The sequence below is a fragment of the Lasioglossum baleicum genome, chromosome 4, assembly GCF_051020765.1.
Source record: "Lasioglossum baleicum chromosome 4, iyLasBale1, whole genome shotgun sequence".
NCBI classification, from domain to species: domain Eukaryota; kingdom Metazoa; phylum Arthropoda; class Insecta; order Hymenoptera; family Halictidae; genus Lasioglossum; species Lasioglossum baleicum.
This window is the reverse complement of record NC_134932.1, coordinates 4,420,205-4,440,965: the sequence shown is the minus strand read 5'-3', so window position 1 is coordinate 4,440,965 and position 20,761 is coordinate 4,420,205. Positions and strand designations below refer to the sequence as shown.

General features: G+C 38.4%; 3 protein-coding genes across 15 annotated transcripts in view; 1 reads left to right on the top strand and 2 right to left on the bottom strand.

The window, feature by feature from the left end:
* Positions 1-183: 183 nt before the first annotated feature.
* Ocrl (Oculocerebrorenal syndrome of Lowe) lies at positions 184-8,025 on the bottom strand. 7 transcript variants are annotated; one of them, XM_076421405.1, is made up of 19 exons: positions 7,894-8,025; positions 5,903-6,036; positions 5,431-5,611; positions 5,224-5,358; positions 5,042-5,154; positions 4,817-4,959; positions 4,433-4,606; positions 4,205-4,367; positions 3,940-4,118; positions 3,637-3,858; positions 2,970-3,105; positions 2,715-2,894; positions 2,547-2,643; positions 2,324-2,461; positions 2,161-2,258; positions 1,903-2,080; positions 1,681-1,808; positions 1,439-1,550; positions 184-646 (listed from the first exon to the last, which is right to left on the bottom strand). In XM_076421405.1, the coding sequence occupies exons 2-19, from the start codon at positions 5,966-5,968 to the stop codon at positions 486-488; spliced, it is 2,604 nt and encodes an 867-aa protein (XP_076277520.1). In that variant the 5' UTR covers positions 5,969-6,036; positions 7,894-8,025; the 3' UTR covers positions 184-485. The 7 variants fall into 7 exon arrangements, with proteins under 7 accessions (XP_076277520.1, XP_076277518.1, XP_076277513.1 ...); XM_076421403.1 differs by lacking the exon at positions 7,894-8,025 and adding an exon at positions 7,655-7,802; XM_076421398.1 differs by lacking the exon at positions 7,894-8,025 and adding an exon at positions 6,128-6,587.
* LOC143207676 (uncharacterized) lies at positions 7,706-17,749 on the top strand. Of its 4 annotated transcripts, XM_076421382.1 has the most exons (14): positions 7,930-8,196; positions 8,319-8,454; positions 8,667-8,901; positions 8,970-9,175; positions 9,338-9,618; positions 9,693-9,963; positions 10,033-10,757; positions 11,359-11,631; positions 12,380-12,643; positions 13,175-13,483; positions 13,590-13,807; positions 14,484-14,600; positions 14,700-14,818; positions 16,159-17,749. In XM_076421382.1, exons 3-14 carry the CDS (start codon positions 8,693-8,695, stop codon positions 16,329-16,331), a joined length of 3,165 nt encoding a protein of 1,054 aa, XP_076277497.1. In that variant the 5' UTR covers positions 7,930-8,196; positions 8,319-8,454; positions 8,667-8,692; the 3' UTR covers positions 16,332-17,749. The 4 variants fall into 4 exon arrangements, with proteins under 4 accessions (XP_076277495.1, XP_076277497.1, XP_076277498.1 ...); XM_076421380.1 differs by lacking the exons at positions 7,930-8,196; positions 8,319-8,454 and adding an exon at positions 7,706-7,858; XM_076421383.1 differs by lacking the exon at positions 8,319-8,454.
* Fstl5 (follistatin-like 5) overlaps positions 17,275-20,761 on the bottom strand; it is a 122,177-nt gene continuing 118,690 nt past the window's right edge. For all 4 annotated transcript variants that reach the window (XM_076421387.1, XM_076421386.1, XM_076421389.1 and 1 more), the window contains one exon: positions 17,275-19,802. In XM_076421387.1, the coding sequence (XP_076277502.1) occupies positions 19,573-19,802 (230 nt within the window). In that variant the 3' untranslated portion in view covers positions 17,275-19,572. The remainder of the gene's footprint in view (positions 19,803-20,761) is intronic.

The window sequence follows — 20,761 nt, the reverse complement described above, 5'->3', positions numbered from 1 at the left end:
TGCGATTATTTTTTATTTCTTACTTATTAACTAATTATGAGTATTTCACATGTAGCGCACCATAGAGATTTTAGAATAAGATTTCGAATTTGCAAATCAATTGTTTATTACTATCAAACTTTTGTTCGCGTTATTGTTAAGTACTGCTACAACAGTATTAAATATTTATAAAACATTTACTAATGTCTTGCAAATTAAACTATTACAGTTCGCTTCCTATAGTTTCAACGCCCGGAATCGACAACGGAATTATAGAATCATTTCACTTATTGGCAGTTCATTTTTGTTTCGTACCTTTTAATGGTTTATCACTTTACCATTGGAGAAGCTGAACCAAAGTTTGCTTACTGTCAGCTTACTCCGTGATACGAAAGGGTCAGCAATGAAAATATAAGAACGTCAACAAAGTGTGATCATAGAGACGGAATATTGTATTCCTAACTAGAGGAGAAACATTTACCGAATACTTTCTATTTCGAATACGACTATCGATCATGAATAAAATCACTTTGATCATTTACTAAAAAGTGATAAACGAAAGCTGCTTTTTTTCTGTCAATTATTGCTTGTACAGTGCGACTTCTTTGACTTCGGTCATCTCTACTTCTCGGTGGATCTCTTAAGAATATTGACCCGAACAGCGTCGCTACAAAACAAGTGATAAATACAAATTTTCTTATCGTTGCAAGTCGTGGAATAATTTTGATACAGGGTCATTCCATGCCGAATCGATCACTTTTTGCAGACACCATCGTCGATTTTGTTCTAAATGAAATATGTTGCAGTCCATGAGAAATTAGGGGGGGGGGGTTTAAGTCATCATTTTGGCGGTTTCGAATTTCTTTAGAAATGGCAGGCCTTCAAAGTTTTCAATTTTTGCCCATTTCGACGAAAACGGGCCTCGCTTACGAATTTTTATCTCGGGAACTGTTTGTCCGATTGAGCTACATTTTTTTTTGTTTTATTCGGAAAGGATTGGGCTATTACAAGATAATTTTTTCAACCTCGAAAATCAATTTTATAATGTCGAAAACCATATTTTTTTCAAAATTGAAATCACTGCGGCCCCTCATCGAAAAAAACGTAAAAAAAGAATTTGTTTCCATTTTTCGACATTATAAAGTTGATTTTCGAGGTTGAAAAAATTATTTTGTAATAGCCCAATCCTTCCCGAATAAAACAAAAAAAAATGTAGCACAATCAGACAAACAGTTCTCGAGATAAAAATTCGTAAGCGAGGCCCGTTTTCGCCGAAATGGGCAAAAATTGAAAACTTTGAAGGCCTGCCATTTCTAAAAAAATTCGAAACCGGCAAAATGATGACTTAAACCCCCCTAATTTCTCATGGATTACAACATATTTCATTTATGTAGAACAAAATCGACGATGGCGCCTGCAAAAAGTGATCGATTCGGCATGAATGATCCTATAGTCTTACCCAGAGTTTTCGCATCCAGCTTGTTATCTTGTGTATGATTTAATAATTCTTTTAGAAAGTAACATATATAAAGGAAAACTTTCCTCCTGATTTCTGGAAGCTGCATTACAATCTGCAAAACGATTAAAACAATGACTACATGAGCTTTCCGTTTTTAAAAGAATTAAAGATGTACGAGTACGCCCAAACCCGTTTCGGGTTCTCGCACACTTCTATAAAATATGCTTTATTTATGTATGTACCTGTTTGCATTGCAAGTAATTTACTGCTGCCGATAAGCACACAGTATGCAAGTTATACGGAATTAACGGTTCAGCAGTTGACTCTAATAGTAAAAGTAATGCTTCTGCAACAGAGTGCACACTGCCAGCTTTGCAATTGTTAAGGAATCAAAACGATTTCGAAACTGTTAGAAGAGATTGTAACTTTTTAAATATTTAACTTTTATATTTCGGAAAGGATACGCATTGGATCTTGACTCCCATTATCTAACCAATCTCTTATAGCTATAATTTCGCTGTGAAGCCCAGGCGTTTCAAAAAGGCCTGCCGTTTTTATACCATGCCGATACAATCTGTCAACTAAGAACCATATCTCCTTAGGTATCTCATATGGATCTGGAGGAAGATTCTTATTATTTTCCTGTAACATTAAGATAACTATCATTAAAAACTTTTTTACTTTTTTCTTTTTCTTGCTCATGTTTCATGTAACTCCCTTACAAGTTCCATTAATCTGCCAATAGGTATCTCTCTAATCGGTACTCGAATGTGAACCAAAGCTTCTATTGACGCTCCGAAACAACTTCTTTCATAGGTCCCTGAGAAGAATTAACAATATTGCTGACTTCTTCATTTGTGTTGTTACATCATAATATTATACTACCTGTCACAGTTATAAATATATCCTTTCCACCTTCGAGGTGTAATATTAAGATATCGTACAACTTATCTTCTCCAGAATTTAATTTGCAAGCCGACCTTTTGTCCACGTATATTTCAAATCTAGCATCACATTTTTCTCCTGAAATATGTTTAAAATTAAACTATAAAATAGGTTGTGCTCTCTCATTCTAAGAATAAAAATATTTTAAAAAAGTGAATTATACCTGGTTTTATAAAACCTTTAAATGGCTCGATATCCAACCAGTCTCTGCAGTAATTAGTTTCACCTAATTTCTTTATAAATTCAAATTGCACTGGCACCTACGAGAAAATATAATTAGTTTCTCTATACTCTATATGGAATATACTGATTTATGAACAAATTATTTTACCTGGCCAGTATTTGCAATAATAAGTTCTTTGCTACTAGGCTCCAGAAATTTCAAAGTGTCAAATATTATATCGGTAGTGTCGACCATTACTTGCGGTAAAAATTCGTTTTCTAATTTGTCAAGCTTTTTCATAACTTCTTCGTGAATTTTACGATATTTTGCCATATCTATAATCCTAATCTGCAATAAATTACACATGACTAACATGGCTAACAAATATATCATAATTTTGCGGATTTAAAGATTTTTAATTACCTGAGAGTCGAATAGAGCACTGACTGGTTTGTGATCGGAGATTCTTAATTCAGGATGACTTCGATATACGATTGATGTAATCGCATCTCCTTTCCATAGTACTCGATCGCACCAAGCTGGTGATCTGCTTTTCTCGCTATGATTCATAATTTTTAATATACAGGAGGTTTTTGCAATGAACGAGGTATCTAATCAATCGCATAAGATTTCCGATCTATAACTCTCCCGCTGTTGAATTGAAGCCGCGATCAATGTGTACAGTTGGGAAATGATGTTTTGGCGTAGCTCCTACAAAGCTAGAGAGTTACAGGGGAAAGGAGAGTCGTAGCTGTAACTCATTCTGTTGGTCTGAGTTTCTGGAGGGTATTAGACGTAACGAACAAAAGCGAATGAAAGAAAACGCGGCAGAATGAGATACAGCTACGACCCTCCTTTCCCCCGTCACTCTCTAGCTTGTAGGAGCTATGCCAAAACATCATTCTACAATAGTACATATAACTACATAAAGAAACAATCGCGACGTGACTCTGAAATTACCATTTCCACTAAGCGGCATTCCCCACCTTGCGCGGACAAAATGCAACGAACGATGTTCGTGTAAAGAATGAGCATTTGATCGGGAGTGCAATGAACGTGAACCTACTGTACGTAAAATAATTAATTTTACCTAGAGTCCCAATTATCTGTGCCTAGATCGTATTTATACGTTGGCTTAAATGTAATTTCTGCTTCATGGAATCCTTGTAACACACGGCCTAATTGTCTCTGTTGACAAAGTTGATCTAAAGTCAAAAGAGGAGCATAGTTTTCGGTCTCTATGTGTTGTTTAGCAACTGCAACGTCCATTTCTGTTATTCGATAATTCAAGTCTCCCAACCAGTAAATTTGGCTATTAAGGATATTGTTCAGTTAGTATGGTAACACTAGAGTATATTCTAAAAGAAAGCACATATTTCGCTTGAATTCTTACTCGTGATCCTTAAAATTTTTTGGAGGTACATATTTTGAAAATGATAATCGTGCACATATATCTGCATAATCTTGATTACGCCTTTGGTATTCTTCACAATGCGCTGCTAAATGGGCATTAACGAAGCAGATAGATGTATTGTGAATAGAACAACTTACTGCTACACCTCCTTTATTACCCTATTCAAAAATAGTAAGTTATAGTATGGTAATTACATGAGCCATTAATATTGATAACTTGATTTTATATATAATAAAAGTATTACCATTTTACCCATAATACCAGTGCCTACAGTATCAACCGATACATCTTTTATAAATGGTATATGACTATTTAAAGCATATATGAGCAACATCATACCAACTAGTCTGACAATGGCCACTTGTTCGTATACTCCATCCGGATGAAGAGATTTCGCTACAACTTGTCTACAAAAACAATAACACTCTTAAAATATTTCATTTAATGAAATCTTCAATCATAATTTTGGTACCTCCACTCCTCTTCCCTTGGAGTATCATTAAAAAGAAATGCTTCTTTAGTTAAATCTAATTCTTGGAATCCAATTGCATATACATCTGGCGGTGTTTTGTCGCAACTCAACCATTCGTGCAGAGTAATACCATTCGGTGCTTGCCCATTTACGTTCCATGTACCAATAAATATGCTGTAGCAGACGAAATTATGAAAGTTTGAGTAACATAAGAGCAGCGGTTTCCAACCTGGGAGCCGCCAAAATAAAGAAAACTGTTTATTATTTAGAACGTGTGGAAAAATATTCTTTTTTCAGGGGGGCGTAGTAGCATAAAGATTGGAAACCGTTGCATTAGGGCAAGGTTCTCGCACACCTTTAGCAACTATGAATAAGGTAACAAACCGGAATGTTTTGCTGTATGTATAGTCGTCTTCTTTGCATGCCATCTGGTATCTTACTACCGATTCTCTGGCAGCCACTGGTGACTTACCGGAAGCAATACTTTGTCTTGTTACAACTAAAAGTGGATTCTCTATATCTACAAGCTAGAAAAGAGATTTTTCGATTAAAACTCTGTAGCGATTTAACAAGAAGCACAGCTATCTGTTTATAAAATAATGTACTAACGGGATCAGTAGCGTCTTCTACTTCCTTACTGGTAGCGTTGAGATTACGAGTACTTCCCGTTAATTTTTGGATCCATGAAAACTCTGATGCTGGATTATTCGACTTCTGATACACTGAAATCGTTGAAATGTTAACTAGAACGAAGTGTAAACATTCATTTATACATTCCAAGTTGCTCATACCTTCTATAGCCCTAAATATTTCTGATACCAAGGAACTGGTTCCTACGCCAGGCCTCATTTCGAATACTAAATGTAACTTTCTTGACGTAACGTTGAGGTACACGTCTAAACTGTCCTGTTGTTTTGCGTCTGCATCTTTAAAAAATGTTATTCAATAATTGTAACATTATTATAATTATCATTAACAAGAATAATCATTTTACATACTTATGTTGCATTTAAAATCTTGGTCGATAGGTAATACTCTTTCTATGGTGAGATCGCTGTATACTTGAGGAGGTGTTTTAGAAGTGATTAAAATCACCAAGGCATGGGTTGTTCCTTTATTAAGGAGCGCTACGATTCTAGTATGTTTAACCCAGCCCTGAATCAACGAAGCTTCTGTTGTCTATTCCAACGATTAAGGCTTTACACAGAAATATCTGATTGTTTTATACATTATAGATAGACTGCGGATGTTTATGCATTTACGAAGAAATTGGTTGGATGAAATATACAACAGTAAAAGATTAGAAAAATTTAAGGATATTGTAATGTCGTTTCCAATGTAACAAAGTCATTAAGGAATGAAATAAATTTTTATTTTATTCCTGAATCCCCCCCCCATGATCAATGCAGAGCAGTTTTATTTTGCATAAAGATCCGTAATCTAGTTATAGAAAAAGAAATAAAAGGATACAATTATTACAGTCTCTCCTGAAACGAATTTCGACTGCACTATCAACGTTTGTTCTTGCGATGACATATTTGTTCATATAATATTCTCTATTCTTCTCAATATTTTGTACAACGTTCTTATATGGCATGTGAGATCTGTTTACATAGATTATAAACTGTTATTAAGTCATATTTTGTTATATGCTACTGTAATTTTAATGTTTGCCAACAACACTTGTTTACTGACTGAATCTCACAAGAAAATAACAAGTAGTAACAATTCAACTCAGTTGTTTATACCAGCAACAATACAGTAACATCGATTAACGTCAGAAGCAACGATACTTTAATAAAATTGAACATAATTATTACTAATTGAGTTGATACGCTTCCGTCACAAATCACGTTTTTCACGTGCACAGGACGCGTCACCTTATTGCATTTGTACTTTAAAAATTAGCTGTCGATGCACTTTTGTCACACACATATATTTAGACTACTTGCTGTCACTAAGAAATGTTGTAATACTACTATCGCAACATTCCCACCGAACCATTTAATTTATCACTGAACAAATACAAGTGACAGATTACTCAAACTGACATTAGACATGATTAAACTTTTTTTTATGAGTATACGTTAAAGAAGTCAATAGTGTGTATACATAATCTCCGATAGTGTATTCGAAATGTTTATCTGTATAGGCGTGACATACATAGACGGAAACTTGACATACACGTATATTTCAAGACCTCTCTTACACAAACAGAAAAGCATAACAAACGGATTTCACATAAAAATGTGTAAATAGTCCTTATCGTTTGTTGTTATGTAAATATATAGATGTACAATTGGCTGTTTCAATATTTTCTGTTGTAAAACGCGAAGTTTATATTTACAACATATTAGCATCTTTTTTATCATTATCGAACTTCGTAAACCGATCGCGCCAAAATTTGTGAAACGTTTGATTTATAATATATGTACCCCGACAGCACAGTCTGCCCGAGCCCACCGCCGGACCCAGCTAGCCGAGCCCCAGCCCGACACGTTACGGGCTAACGCAATGCTTGGCTCAGCGTTGAGACCAAATCAGGACGATTTAGCCTGGCCCCTGTGCACAAAAGGGCGCGATTTTCACCTGCCGGGGGCTCGAGCCCAGAGCCTGACGGCCGGGCTGGGATTCAGCCTGTTTTTGAGAGGGCAGCACGGTATCACACTAATGTGGCCAATCAGTGCTTCGATTGGGCCCAACTTTTCTCGCGCATGCGCGACACAGGGCGGGTCGCATCAATGTGGCAGTACTTTGCAAATGCGTAGCAGTCTCCCTTGTTACCGACAAAAGTATAATAAGTTAATAAATAAGACCTTTGAGGGCGATTGCTGCCTAGATTGACCTTTATTTGGCGTTTTTGACTACTGAAAAAACCCGTGTTTGTATTATCACGCAATGAGAACGCGAATCCCGCACCCTTGCAATCTTGCAAATCGGCTGAATCCTAGCCCGGCCGGCAGGCCCTGGGCTCGAGCCCTCGGCAGGCGGAAAACGCGCCCTTTTGTGCACAGGGGCCAGGCTGAAACCGAGCCGGTGTGCCGTCGGGGTAAATATGCGTTACAGGAATTTAAAATTGGTTTCATCGATGTATCGGTGTTTATTATTTTATCGAACTGTTCCCGTATAATTTTTCGAACGAAATTTGAAAATGCTACAGTATTGTAATCCGAAAATAAAGGAATTTTCAATTTATCGATTTCTCTCAAATGAAAATGCTACCTTGATTTTTTATCATTTTGGGCGGGCAAATAAATTTTCCCTAGAAAGCAGGAAGTGGTGAACCCACATTACAGATTGAAAAATATACCGACTTCCTGAGGCGCCGCGAGCGAATCTTCCTTTTCTAGCGCATCCATTGACCATGCCGTTTACTGCAATGGCGGTATAGATATTTCACAAAGAAGAAAGTGGATTTTCTGTAAAGTAAGTCGATATTACTTTTTCGTTTTCTTCCTTACGTCTTTTATTTCTGTTAGTTGCGTATCGTTACGCATCCGTGTGAACACTTGTACCAAACATCTACTGTTGAAACGTTTCCAGGATGATCAGAATTTGAATGGGCAAGGTCTTAGTTGTACTTTTATAGACTACAGAATTCAGTTTCGTCCATATTGATCATTGTACTAGTCCGCGCAACTTAATCTCGCCTACAAAAAGTAAAAGAAACGCGGGTTATCTATAGCAATTATTCTTCGAAGAGTTTACCGCCTTATGAGAATAGGACGCCAAAGAATTCGCGGTAATATTTCGCGACATCTTAGGTTAGGATGAGTTTAACTATTGTTTGATCATTTTGTTTAATTTGATTCTAATTCATGGAATTGTCAACGTATACTGTTTTTAGATATTCATGTTTATTATTTATCCGTATTGTTGGTTGTAGTATTACTAGAAGATCGATAAAAATATTTTGCATATTATACCTTTAAAAGAGGATGATGGAGAACACAAAATTATTTATAATATCACGCTATCCGTTTCTGTTTGTATGAAACATTTCCTTTAATGTTTAATATCGTGTAAGTTATGTTTATTATATTATCTTACATATTATTATTGTGTTAGCAATATAACTTAAATGTTTACATAATATTGTGTGTCACATTTTTGCAACTGAACGCAAATCATTTTGATTAGTATAATTTTCACAAAACGATGTACTCATTCGAAGTACAAACAGCGCATGTGATTTCATTCTTGATTCTCTTTTCTATTGTGATTATATTTTTAGGTAATACCTGGTATTTTGTTATCTGAATGGACAATAAGGTGAATGCCTCAGAAGTAGAAAATATTTCAATGATTGGATCATCTGGAATTTTTCACCTGCCTGGAGTCCCAGAGATATCAGACGTACTAGAGTCGACCGGTCTCAGTCCGTTAACGTCTTCCTTAGATCATACTCTCACCCTTCAAGAGGATAAATTACTTTCTACTGAAGTTAATATGGGCATAGAAGACACATGGTATAAACACATCTATGGAATCTTCAATGATTATAACGATTGATTCTCAACGATTGATTTTCCTATAGGACTGAAGCAAATAGTTCAACCTCAGATTATGCCATTCCGCTTCCACCGCCACCTGGATTAGGCGATTTCACAGATATCGGCACGGACGAACTAATTGACAATAGTGGGACTGGTATAGAGCATGGTCCATTCTTACCACCTGGTACACCTGCTTTAAACAACTTGTTCTCGGAAGGTGGAGATTCTCAAGATGATTCTCCAATGGGCATGTGTCTTTATGTATTTTTATTAGAGGCGTGCGAGAACCTGACAACATTCGAGAATCTAAATATTCTTGCACAACTCTAATTTTTAACATAAACTCAATGTTTATGGTTTTAACTGGACGTTCACCTGAACATTGTATCATTTCAATTTGTATTTTCAGAGGATGTAGTATTACGCGCAGGTGTATGTGGCCTTCGTAATCTTGGTAATACTTGTTTTATGGCTGCTGGTTTGCAATGTTTAACTGCAACACCACCTGTTCTGCAACATTTTTTGGATTTGCAGCAGAGGGGGGAGAAACTTCCTCCTCCTGGGTCATTGATGGCACATTTCAGTGTACTGCTTAGTAAAATGTGGTCTGGTAGATACAGTGTTCTCAGGCCTATCGAATTTAAACAAACTTTGGGAGCGTATCATTCGCAATTTAAAGATTACCGACAGGTACATATTTATCATTGTGTTGTCTGTAAAATATCTTCCTCGCGGCACGATTGTCAAAACATATCGTTTCACAGCATGATTGCCAAGAGTTTCTTGCCCTGCTGTTGGATTCTCTGCACGAACAAATGAACACAGCAAAGGGTACAAAAAATTGTCAAACTCCCTCGTCTACAACTACTGCCAACTCGATTAACTCGGTGGAGAACTCGAACGGGAAAACAATGTCCCCAGTTACTGCCACTAGTAACGCCAATTGTAATTCAGACTTGTTAGAGATGTACGCCTGTTTACCATCACCAGAATGTCCTAATAGCCCTAACGTGACAATGGCTGGTTCACCAAGGGGTAAAGAAAATTTATAAAGGTACAGAGAAGATTATGGAAGATTTCTATAATATTAATATTATTCTTTAGACTTAGATTCATCGATAGGCGAGTTAGATAGTACTGCAAACTCACCACGAGGATCACCTTTGAACGACGTCGATGACGAAGAGACGCTCGATTCTTTCGAAACCGTTGAAACAAAATCGAACACGTTTATTCACAATAAAGTTGACGAGAAGGAGAACGAGATCGCTCCTTCGTTCAGACTGGACACGTTGATAGAATTTTCGAAAAACGTTCCCAAATACCACGGTCTTTATGATATTCATAAAGAGGCGAAAACTAGCAACGCGAATTTTTTAGTGACGCTGCAAGAATGTAATAACGAGATTCATTATGATTCACAGAAATTCCCGAAAGAGAATGTTCGTAGGATGCCTTTAGACAATTCGAATCTAATGGAGAATCACGATTTCGACAATAAAAGCGTCAGCGTTAAACGAATAAAAGAAGTTAATATTGAAAAAGTCAATTGTGGTGTGGATTATGCGTCGAGCGGCTCCGATATAGAGTACGACAATGGTTTAGAGAAGTGTAACGTGAAACGCATGCGGTTAGACGATCAAGAGAAGAATCACAAACGCGATGGCCTTGGAAGTATTAGTTCGCAATGTACACGGGTCTCTCAAAGTTACGGTAATGGAGCTATCGCCGCACAAGATGAGATTGAGGCGGATAAACATTGGGCGAATCACTTGAGGTCTAATAGGAGTATAATTGTTGACACTTTCCAGGGACAGTTTAAGAGCAAGGTAATGTCTGGACAGTCCAATATTATATTTCCCATGGAGACTATACGTTGGGGTAATGTCTTCTATAATCGGCTTTTACCGTAAAAAACGCCTCCGACAGTAAAATTCAGTAGTCAAACCTCCTTGCTTTGCGAAGCGTGAGAGGCAGGTCTCATTCTACCGATACACGTTCGCTGTACATATACAGGCTGTCCCAAAAATCTTGTACTTCCTTAGAAGAGGTGATTTCCGATTTGAAGTCATTTTTTCCTATGCGAAAATGTTCTCTGCGACTTTGTTCAGGAGTTGTTAACACTAACCGTACCGGGTACAAACTGTATCGGATATACATTGTTTGAATTTTTATAATAACACGTGCCCGAATAAAGAAATTTATTACCTAAGTGGTCATTAGACCGGTCGTGGTACGGTTAATGTAAAAAAAGCCGCGGGGATCATTTTCGCAAAGGAAAAAGTGACTTGAAATGACCTCGGGCTTCATTTCTTTCAAGGAAGCACAAGTTCGGGGCACACCTTATAATTTTTACCTCGGACGTAGAACATAAAGTCGAAATGTTATCATTCTGATACCATGTTTTGATACCATGTTTTTTCATTGTAGGTTGTATGTGCAGTATGTAAACACGTTTCAGTTACGTACGAGCCGTTCATGTATTTGTCAGTACCGTTGCCTCATGCGATGGAAAGGCAATTGAACGTGACATATGTTCCCGCGAATGGCGATCAACCAATTAAGTGTGTGGTCTCATTGAACAAGCAGTCGCGCATTGGAAAATTGAAGGACGAGCTGCTGAAAACGTTAGGCAAGGGGAATATCGCAGTGGCGAATATTGCGCTCGCAGAAGTCTTGGAGAACCATATATCAAAGATTCTGGTAAGCATAGAAAAGGAGTTCGTCCTGCATGTGGTAGCTGTGCCGATCAGTTATTTACATGTTTCCAAGATAAACTTCATTAGGAAGTTTATGTTTGTCGAGATTCAAGATCAAGTGAAATTCAAGAATTTTTATAGATATGTATGTAGGCAATGTATAGTGTTGTCACACAGTGATCCACCTAAAGGCAGCCTTCAGTTGTGACGGTACAGCAAATATATTGTATGCAATCGTCACGAGTGAAAGAGACATTTAGTTGGACCATCTTGTATGTTGAACCTCTATTTGAAAATCAAGTACAGTTTGATTTGAGATTGTGTATGAGCAAATGGTGCGTAGGTCTTAAGTTTTGTAAGAGTATGTTTTACGGAGGGTGAAGAAGACGGCTTACCATCTAGTGTCGGTAATCGTCGATACTGCCCTCCAAGAGAAATGGCTGTGGAAGAACACTCTCGTATCGCAAAGAACTAGTTACGAGGCTACATTCCATCAAACAGACGCTTCTGTCGTTCTTGTTGCACATCTTTACTTCTTGTTTGTTTGTCTTTTTTTACGTTCTCCCGATTCCTTTATCGTTTGTCGTGCATGCTCTTTGTTTCCGGCCTATGAAAATCGGCCACGATTCCTTTTCTATATTATTTTACCCTTGCACCGTAGGTATCGAGACTTACGTACCTTGCTTGCTGTAGCTTATCGCACTACACGGGAATGTCACTGTTGGATTGTACATCAAGGTTTTAAATTTAAGGATGACAATATTCTCTTGAGACACATCAATGATACGAATCGATCTATATACGCCTTTGAACTCACGGAACCTCCTGACGCGTACACTTCAGTACCAGATGGTGGTGGTGATCGTGTGGCGGAAGCTGACAGTGGAGCCTGTCAAAAGTCGGCGATTACCGGAGACGAAGTTCCGTGCACGATCTGCCTCGAAGAATTGGACGGCGATTTGAAAAGGCATAGCGGGAATAGCTGTAATTTCGTCATGTGCGATGTCTGTATCGAGGTGAGCTATAACTCTATCATACCTTACTTAACTACACGCGATGGTGATAATAATGAATGAGCATTTTCTTGCGAAAAACCCAATGATGAAAACGGCAGTTTCAATCTAGCGGTAGGGGTACACAAGCGAGGTACACAGTTACCAACTGTTTCACCCCGGGAAGGTCTGAGATTAAATCCTCGAACGTTCTAGCCGGACGGTACCATAAGGGTACGTACGGGAACCAGAAACAGCTTTACGTTACCAATTAGCCTAGGAAGCTTTGTTACAAGTTGAGGTGCTTGGAAACGGAAAGATGGAAACCCGTATGATTCGCTATTTGAGTACAATCCGCAAGCCAGAACACTCGTGTTCTGGAACTCAATTCAGACTAATCTGAGGCTGCTGTCCACTGAGGGTACTAAATACGTTAGCTTAGATTATTCGCGTAATCGAATAATAAAACTGCATATCTAATACATTTAGGAAGAGTGGAAAAGAAAGGAAATCACGGCTGATAAGTCCATTAATGGTACACGTTTCATTTTACAGAACTACTTCAAGAATCAAACAGAACCCGTTTTGTGTCCGATGTGTTCGACGTACATGACTGCGTCTTCGTTCGTTAAAATAGACCAAACGGGCCGGCCGAGGCCCGCGGTTAGAATTTTAAATGTACCATTGGTGTTGCGGCACGACACGACGAACGAAACGACGAATAACCGCAAGGGAACTAAACTGTTCGGGTACCCGCATTTAGTGAGATTACCTTCAAGGGTAAATGCGAAAGATTTGTATGATATTGTTAGGCGAAACGTTCCGCAAGAAGGGAGTTACACGCTCCATTTTGTTACAGGCCAGGTTAGAATGATCGGTTATCACATTATGAGTATCAATGAATTAATGAACGGTCGTGTAATCGTACACGTAACAGTAAGATTGAAGAATAAAAAGAATTTCTCTGCAGGGCCATCATTGTTCTCGTTGTATGTATACTGAACATTGCACGGGTTGTAGCGTGCCGGAGACTGACATGGTCGTGTTGCAAAATGGCGACACTTTGGCTGTGCGGTATACAGAACATGTTCCTAAGATCGCGCCTCCGATTGAGCATGTCAGCATTAGCAAACAGAGGCCGCATCATCCTTTGTCTTTATACGACTGTCTTCAAGCATTTAGTCAGAGGTATACCTTAGCTGTAGCTATAGTTCGCGCTTCATTGACGACCAGAGTTGAGCATTAATCGATTAAAATTTTAATCATGATTGATTGATTAATGTATACGATTAAAAAAAAGAAATCTTCGAAAAATCGGCGATTGATTCAATCGATTGATGAAGTTAATCGTCAATCGTTGATTAAATGAAGAAATCGTCGAAAAATCGGCGATTGATTCAATCGATTGATTTAATCGTCAATCGTTGATTAAAAAAAGGAAACGTCGAAAAAAAACATAAAAGCACGTAAACAGAATTTGTATTATGGACCAAATGACAATACACCTAAACTCAGTTTACATTTTTTTTCAGTATTCATACAGTTCAGTCAGCAGTTAATCATTAATCAATTATCCGATTGACGATTAATAATCGTTAATCGCAATTAACGACTAAACGACTTAAACGAGGAGATTAATTGTTAATTGCGATTAACGATTGAAGTAGAAATTTAGTCGTCAATCGTTGATTAAATTTTTGCCCAACTCTGTTGACGACTCGTTGAATGTCGCGTCGCGTGGATCACCAATGGTCGAACGTTGTGAGATTACAAAAATTAATACGCGACATTCAGCGTGTAAATTTTGTTGAGATTCTTACATTTATATCGCACAATGTTGATTTACAAATCTGTCCTCTTTCAGCGAAATGTTAGACGAACACAATCCTTGGTTTTGTCCGAAATGTGAACGAAATCAATGCGCCACGAAAACGCTCACGGTTCATAGATACCCCAAGTTCCTTATAGTTTATTTGAAACGGTACGTACAACTCTCAGTTTCATAAAGATATGAGAATTCTTCACGCATCTCTTTAACAACAATACAACGTCGTACCTTTTTCATTGACGTGCATTGCAGATTTGTGTTTTACGAGTGTGCTAGTATGAAGTTAGACGACAAAGTCACATTCCCTTTGGTTGGCTTAAGTGTGGGTCGACACTTGTACGATCTGTACGCCTGCGTCTGCCATTTTGGAGGTATATATTCTTACATATCTTTGCGTTTCATCTATCTTTGTCGTCGGAAATGGTTTCTTTACCTTTGGTATTCAGGTAAAATGATCTCATCAGAGGCACATCATTTGTCTTAACACTTTATCCACCGTAGCCTATTCATTGATGTTTCAATAATTGTGCTGTACCAAAAGAAATTAATAGATTACATTACAGGAGACGAGTAGTTGGTTTGCGATAGTAATTCCCATTGCTATTGAAAGATCTATTTCTTATTATAATTTTGTCAAATCAACGAATTTTGAAAAACCAAATGATAACAATCATAACATAGACCTTTAGTATTTATATATTTAAGAAGTTTCGAAGTGGCCACCCTTTGAGCCGATTCAGAGGCTCAAACGTGTTTTGAAATTTTCGACAATGGGCCGCAGCTATTCTGACGTCATTCGGTCCCACACCCGGCGCAGAGATTTTTTCAGCGACTCGAAACTTTTATGGGGCTGAGCACAGGCCCTGGCCTCCAAAATCGACCAAACGCTGGAGTTCATAGAGTTGAGATCCGGTGAGTACGGTGGCCATTCTGCAGATGTGATGAAATCTGGAAAATGGGATTTGCTACGGATTTCGTGGATCAAGGGGTCAAATCAACCAAGAAGTGTATCGACGGGACATTCTCGAAGCCGTCGTACTTCTGTGGGCCCAACAGCACCTCGGCGATCCGGAATGGACGTTACAGCAGGATTCCGCGCCGGCCCACAGGGCGAAAACGACTCTGGAGTGGTGCAAAGCCCATTTTCCAGGTTTCATCACATCTGTGGAATGGCCGCCGTACTCACAGAATCTCAACCCGATGGACTACAGCGTGTGGTCGATTTTGGAGGCCAGGGCCTGTGCTCGGCCCCATAAAAATTTGGAGTCATTGAAAAAATCTCTGTACCAGGAGTGGGACCGAATGGCGCCAGAAGAGCTGCGGCGCATTACCGAAAATTTCAAGACGCGTTTGAGCCTCTGTATCGGCGCAAAGGGTGGCCATTTCGAAACTTCTTAAATATATGAATACTAAAGGTCCATGTTATGGTTGTTATTATTTGGTTTTTCAAAATTCGTCAATTTGACAGAATTATAATAAGAAATGATTAACTCCGTTATTTCTTGTCACCCTGTAAACATTCCTTAGCCTAAGACTTTAAAAAATGATAAAATAGTTGCTGGTAGATAGTGCGTTAAAAATTGAAATGTTTAACACTGTGCCCCGGCAGAGTGATGTTACCGAGGTACCACAGATAGAGAAAACATATCCGCGCCGAGAAAGTTAGGCGAGTCGTTTTTGAACAAGTTTTGAAACCGTGAATGATGTTCAGGAGTATCGGCTGGACATTACACAGCTTACGCGAAGAACCCACGCACGGACATGTGGTACTATTACAACGATGAGATCACGAGCAGACAGAAGCCTCACGACGAAGATTTCAGCAACGCTTATATACTTTTTTACAGTCGGCAAGGGACCAACATAAAACCGTGCAATATATAACCAGTGCTGAATCGAAGAACCTGGAGAATCTGGGCAAGTGTTAGTGAAAAGACAGAGAAAGTGGGGAAAGGGAAGGGTTGTGGCGAGTTAATGGAACGGTTTCTCGAGTGTTCCGTCGACACGTTTACCGAACTGCACCGTATTGAATGGAAAACTGCTCAGAAATTTCATTGTCTATTTTTCCTCGTGATCTGCTCGTGGTCGGTCTCCCTTTCGTGTACCTTATTACTCTCTTGCGTTCCCCTGTTTCTCGTCATCTCGGGGCTCCTCTTCTTGCGAGCATCCCACAGACAGTGGTAGTAAAGAAAAAGAACCGTACTTGTGACTGCCGAATTAATCGTTAGCGACAGAGAGCCGTATGCGTTTCTTCCGGTGAACATTTGTTGTAAACTATGAAATATACTGTTTTTTGTAGTCATTGAAAAATCGCCAGTGACCACGCTCTATTGTGAAAAGAAAAAAAGAGAGTTTGTGTGTGTGGTACTGTTAATATATATGTTTGTATATTAACATACATATACATATAAATCTATATGCATGTATATATATATATCTGGGAGAAGGACTGAGGAATTTATTCGTACCAGCCGAGATAAACGTGTAAACGTGTGCGTCGAATTTGTACAGTAGGTGATTAAACATAGACTCCAGGATTTTGAACAGACGTTAATTTATTAGCGAATAAAAGGTGATCGTTACGACTAGAAGACACATAAAAATATGCCCGTTTAACGACAGATTGTAACCATTCACTGTATCATCGTTTTTTCCTTTTTACCCGAACGGATACAAGACTGCTAACATATACATGTGTGTATATATATATGTATATATATATCTATTTATGTACGTATATATATACATATAAATATATGTGTGTGTAGTATGTATATACATATACATATTTCTAATCTGCATGTACATTGTGTAGCAAAAAGAAACGTTGTATTTGCAGATTATTTATTAAATTAGTTTTGTTGTAATTTTATTACAAGATATTCATTTTACTTGTTTTCACCATCATTTATAATAATAATTATAATACTAATAATCATAATATGTAATACTTCGTATTCACACGCGCGTACACACACAACCCCTCCACTCCCCACACACACATACAGGGACACACGCATGCGTTATCATACATCACCATCATATCCGTTGTCAGTGTGCTGTCCATGATCTGATAACTGTATTATAACAATGTCCGTGGAGATGTTTCGTTGTAAAAACCGCGGAGATCGAATTGTTGAACATTGTTTTCCTCGGATCGTGTAAGTTTTTCTTTTTTGCGACTATTCGTTTTCTACTTAATTAGATAGCATGTACAATTTGCGAATGAACGATCGGCTATAACGTATTTTTGATCTCGAGAGATCAGTTTTACAAAACGGGTTTTTCTCGAACTATAACTACATAATAACACAAACTCGTCGGATCCCCGAAATTTTGTTCTGGCGTCATTATATAGTCTCGAATCGAATTTTCGGCTAGGCGTACAAATAGCGACGAGTGTATCTTTCAATATTAACGATACTAAAGAATGTTATTAGATGGAACTACTGTTTCTTGGAAGGCACATCTTTCAGTTGCATTTGTTTCGTTTTATTCGAAGGTGTCGGATTCAGATCTCTCACCTTTAACTCGTAAAGAAAATAAGTTCAGCCAAAAAATGTGCCCCTTGAACTGCCTCCGATTTCGTTTAATAATATTCTTTCAAACATCGTCCGCGTTCCAACAAAGTAGTTGACTCGTCGTGACTGTTTTCCTGAAACTTTTGTCGTCTGCGTCGGATATGATATATATATGTCGGTTACTCTAGAACCACTAACTGGAAAACTAATCGTACCATTTATAGCCATTGAAAATTCATCCGAAGGAAGTTGAAGTATATAGATACAAAGACGGAGACGATATGCAGAATCGAGAGAAACTAAGGCCACCGGTAGGGTAACGATTAGATACGTTAAATATGCATGTAAAAGACGATCTTTTTGGTATGTACATTAAAAAGTCTTAACTGATAACTGTCCCGCGACAAATGTTCGATCAAAATTTCTGTCCCGAACGCTCGATGCTGTCAAAAATACGTTGCAATTGTTCGCGAGCGTATATATCCGTCGCGCGCAGAAACATTTCTTTAATGATTCAACGATAACCATACGAGTAATGGTGTGTTGCTGTTAGAATATATATATATATATATATATATTTCTCAAAATTTCTCTCGATCGTTTCTTACTCTAATCTAAACGAAAGAGTACGCTCTAAGTTTTACTCTATGTTGTCGATCGAACAATGCCGTGATACCGTGAGATACCAACAGCGGAATAGATATAGTGTGTACATCAAATGTAGATCTCTCCTCCGCGGATTTTTACGCGTGATCTTCGTACAAAACCTCGCGAATCAAACAGATATTTATTTATTTACCTCGTCGGAGACTCACGTTCGAATCGAAATAAATCTCTCCGTCGACTTCATTCAATTTTTGACTATATTGAGAGAAGAAAGGTACAATCGTACGCACTATAAATTAGGGCTGTAACTTTTCCGAAGCTTCGAAGGATTCGAAGGAACGAAGGGAACTTCGAAGTTTCGAAGTCTTCCAAGTGCTCGAAATTTCAAAGTCTTCGAAACGTATGAAGTTGTAACTTATGAGTTTCATACCATGTCACGATTTTTAATAAATAATAAAAATATTAACTTTCAGTCACCGGTAACTGACACTGAACTTTCCGTTTGTTAAATTTAAAAGATTGCATTCTATTAATAAATTTCGGGATCATATCACGAATGTACTTAAAAAATAATACTTTGCAAACAAAATTTTAATGAGTTTTATTAAATTCGGTGAAATCGGATATCGCAGACTAAATGAAAAGAAAGGCAAGACAGGCTTGGCGCTTGACAAAACTCACGTATTCAGTAGGGCTGTAACTTTCCTTCGAAGGTCGAAGATTTCGAAACTTCGGAACTTCGAAGTTTCTGAAATCGAAGCTTCGAATTCTTCGACCTTCGAAGGAAAGTTACAGCTCTACTATAAATCTATATAAAACCTACGTTTCAATTACCGACACGCTGCCCTTAGCGTTAAAAGGAACAATGGTCGTGCGACGTTAATAATCGAATGTCCATTTCATGATCACACTGTATCGTTCCCGCTGATTGTACACCGATTTACCAAATGTTCGCCCTGATCTATCTAGACGTTCTGTGTTATCGTTGTCGGAACCCTTCAATGCAAGGACACTGTGAACCATACCACTGCACCGGGATGCACCAGGCCGCCGATCTCGCAATTTATTGTTCTCGTTTCCCCGTTCAGGACGAACAGCGCGTCGTTCGATGGACTAACCATATATTTCCCGAAAATGCCGCTTTGCACGATCGGCCTGTTCGGATTTCCCCATCTGGTCAAATTCGGCGGGGTTGCTTTCCCGACGCCGGTTATCATCTCCACTTTGCCTGCAAGTAGACGACCAATCATTGAAAGGGGATTCAGAGGGGAGGGACACGTTTCTCGGAATTAAGTAGATGCTTGGTTGCGGAGTGCTGTTGTTCCCTTTGGAGTAGGTAATTCGGGCAATATTACAGCGACAATGATACAGTAGACTGTAACGATACAGTAAACCCAGAGATAGTAAAGCCGGCAGAGGCATAAACACAGGCACTCTGGGGATTTAAGGTCGCCAGTTAACAAAGGGTATCGCGGCAGCCAGGAATTCATGCCTTTCGCGGTGCTATACGGGGAATCTTGCTTGCAAATTAGGTCCTCGATCGATTCACGCGGTCCCTGAAATTCTTTAACTGTAGCACAGCTAATCCCGGTTCAGCTGATAACACTGGGGAAGATACACTTGTATTTTTAACCCCTCGTCGTATGAAGATTTGAACAAAGTCTAACAAATACGAATGCCTTTCTTTTTAGACGAAATGAAATTTGATTCGCTCGTAATCAATATTTAAGCGTTCAAATAAACGTAGCCGTCCAAAAAATATAAATTTTCTTTTCTCTTCTACGATATTTTTCGGGACAGAGACGTTCTAATCACTGTAACTGTAAAGAAAATGGTACGGCAAGGGGTTAACAAACTTTTTTCCTCTTTTCGTTATAAACGTTATTACAGTAAATTTTTTGTAAACGCGAAAGGCCTCGGGGGGGATTTCTTCGCATCTATCGCATATGGGTACCTATTTTTTGGGCTTCAAAGGCCGAGCCGAACGTGGAGAAGGACAGCGCGTGTAAAGAGAGGCCACTCTTTACTTCTTTTTACTCTTCCTTGCGTTCGAAACTCTCATCATCGATTAAACCAGTAAATACAGTTGAAATTATATTCGTGTTCGGTATCATTTTGCATGAGAAAAATGCCAGCAATATATTGCTGAAAGTTCCATAAAAAAATAATGAAAAATAAAGAAGATTA

Excerpts from the sequence above, each read along its gene's own strand:
- Ocrl (XM_076421405.1), bottom strand. The coding sequence starts at position 5,968 with ATGTCATCGCAAGAACAAACGTTGATAGTGCAGTCGAAATTCGTTTCA. Across the intron at positions 4,607-4,816 it reads ACATACAGCAAAACATTCCG|CATATTTATTGGTACATGGA; the intron begins GTTTGTTACCTT and ends CGTCTGCTACAG. Across the intron at positions 3,859-3,939 it reads AAAAATTTTAAGGATCACGA|CCAAATTTACTGGTTGGGAG; the intron begins GTAAGAATTCAA and ends TATCCTTAATAG.
- LOC143207676 (XM_076421380.1), top strand. The coding sequence starts at position 8,693 with ATGGACAATAAGGTGAATGCCTCAGAAGTAGAAAATATTTCAATGATT. Across the intron at positions 9,176-9,337 it reads TCAAGATGATTCTCCAATGG|AGGATGTAGTATTACGCGCA; the intron begins GCATGTGTCTTT and ends TTGTATTTTCAG. Across the intron at positions 12,644-13,174 it reads TGTGCGATGTCTGTATCGAG|AACTACTTCAAGAATCAAAC; the intron begins GTGAGCTATAAC and ends TTCATTTTACAG.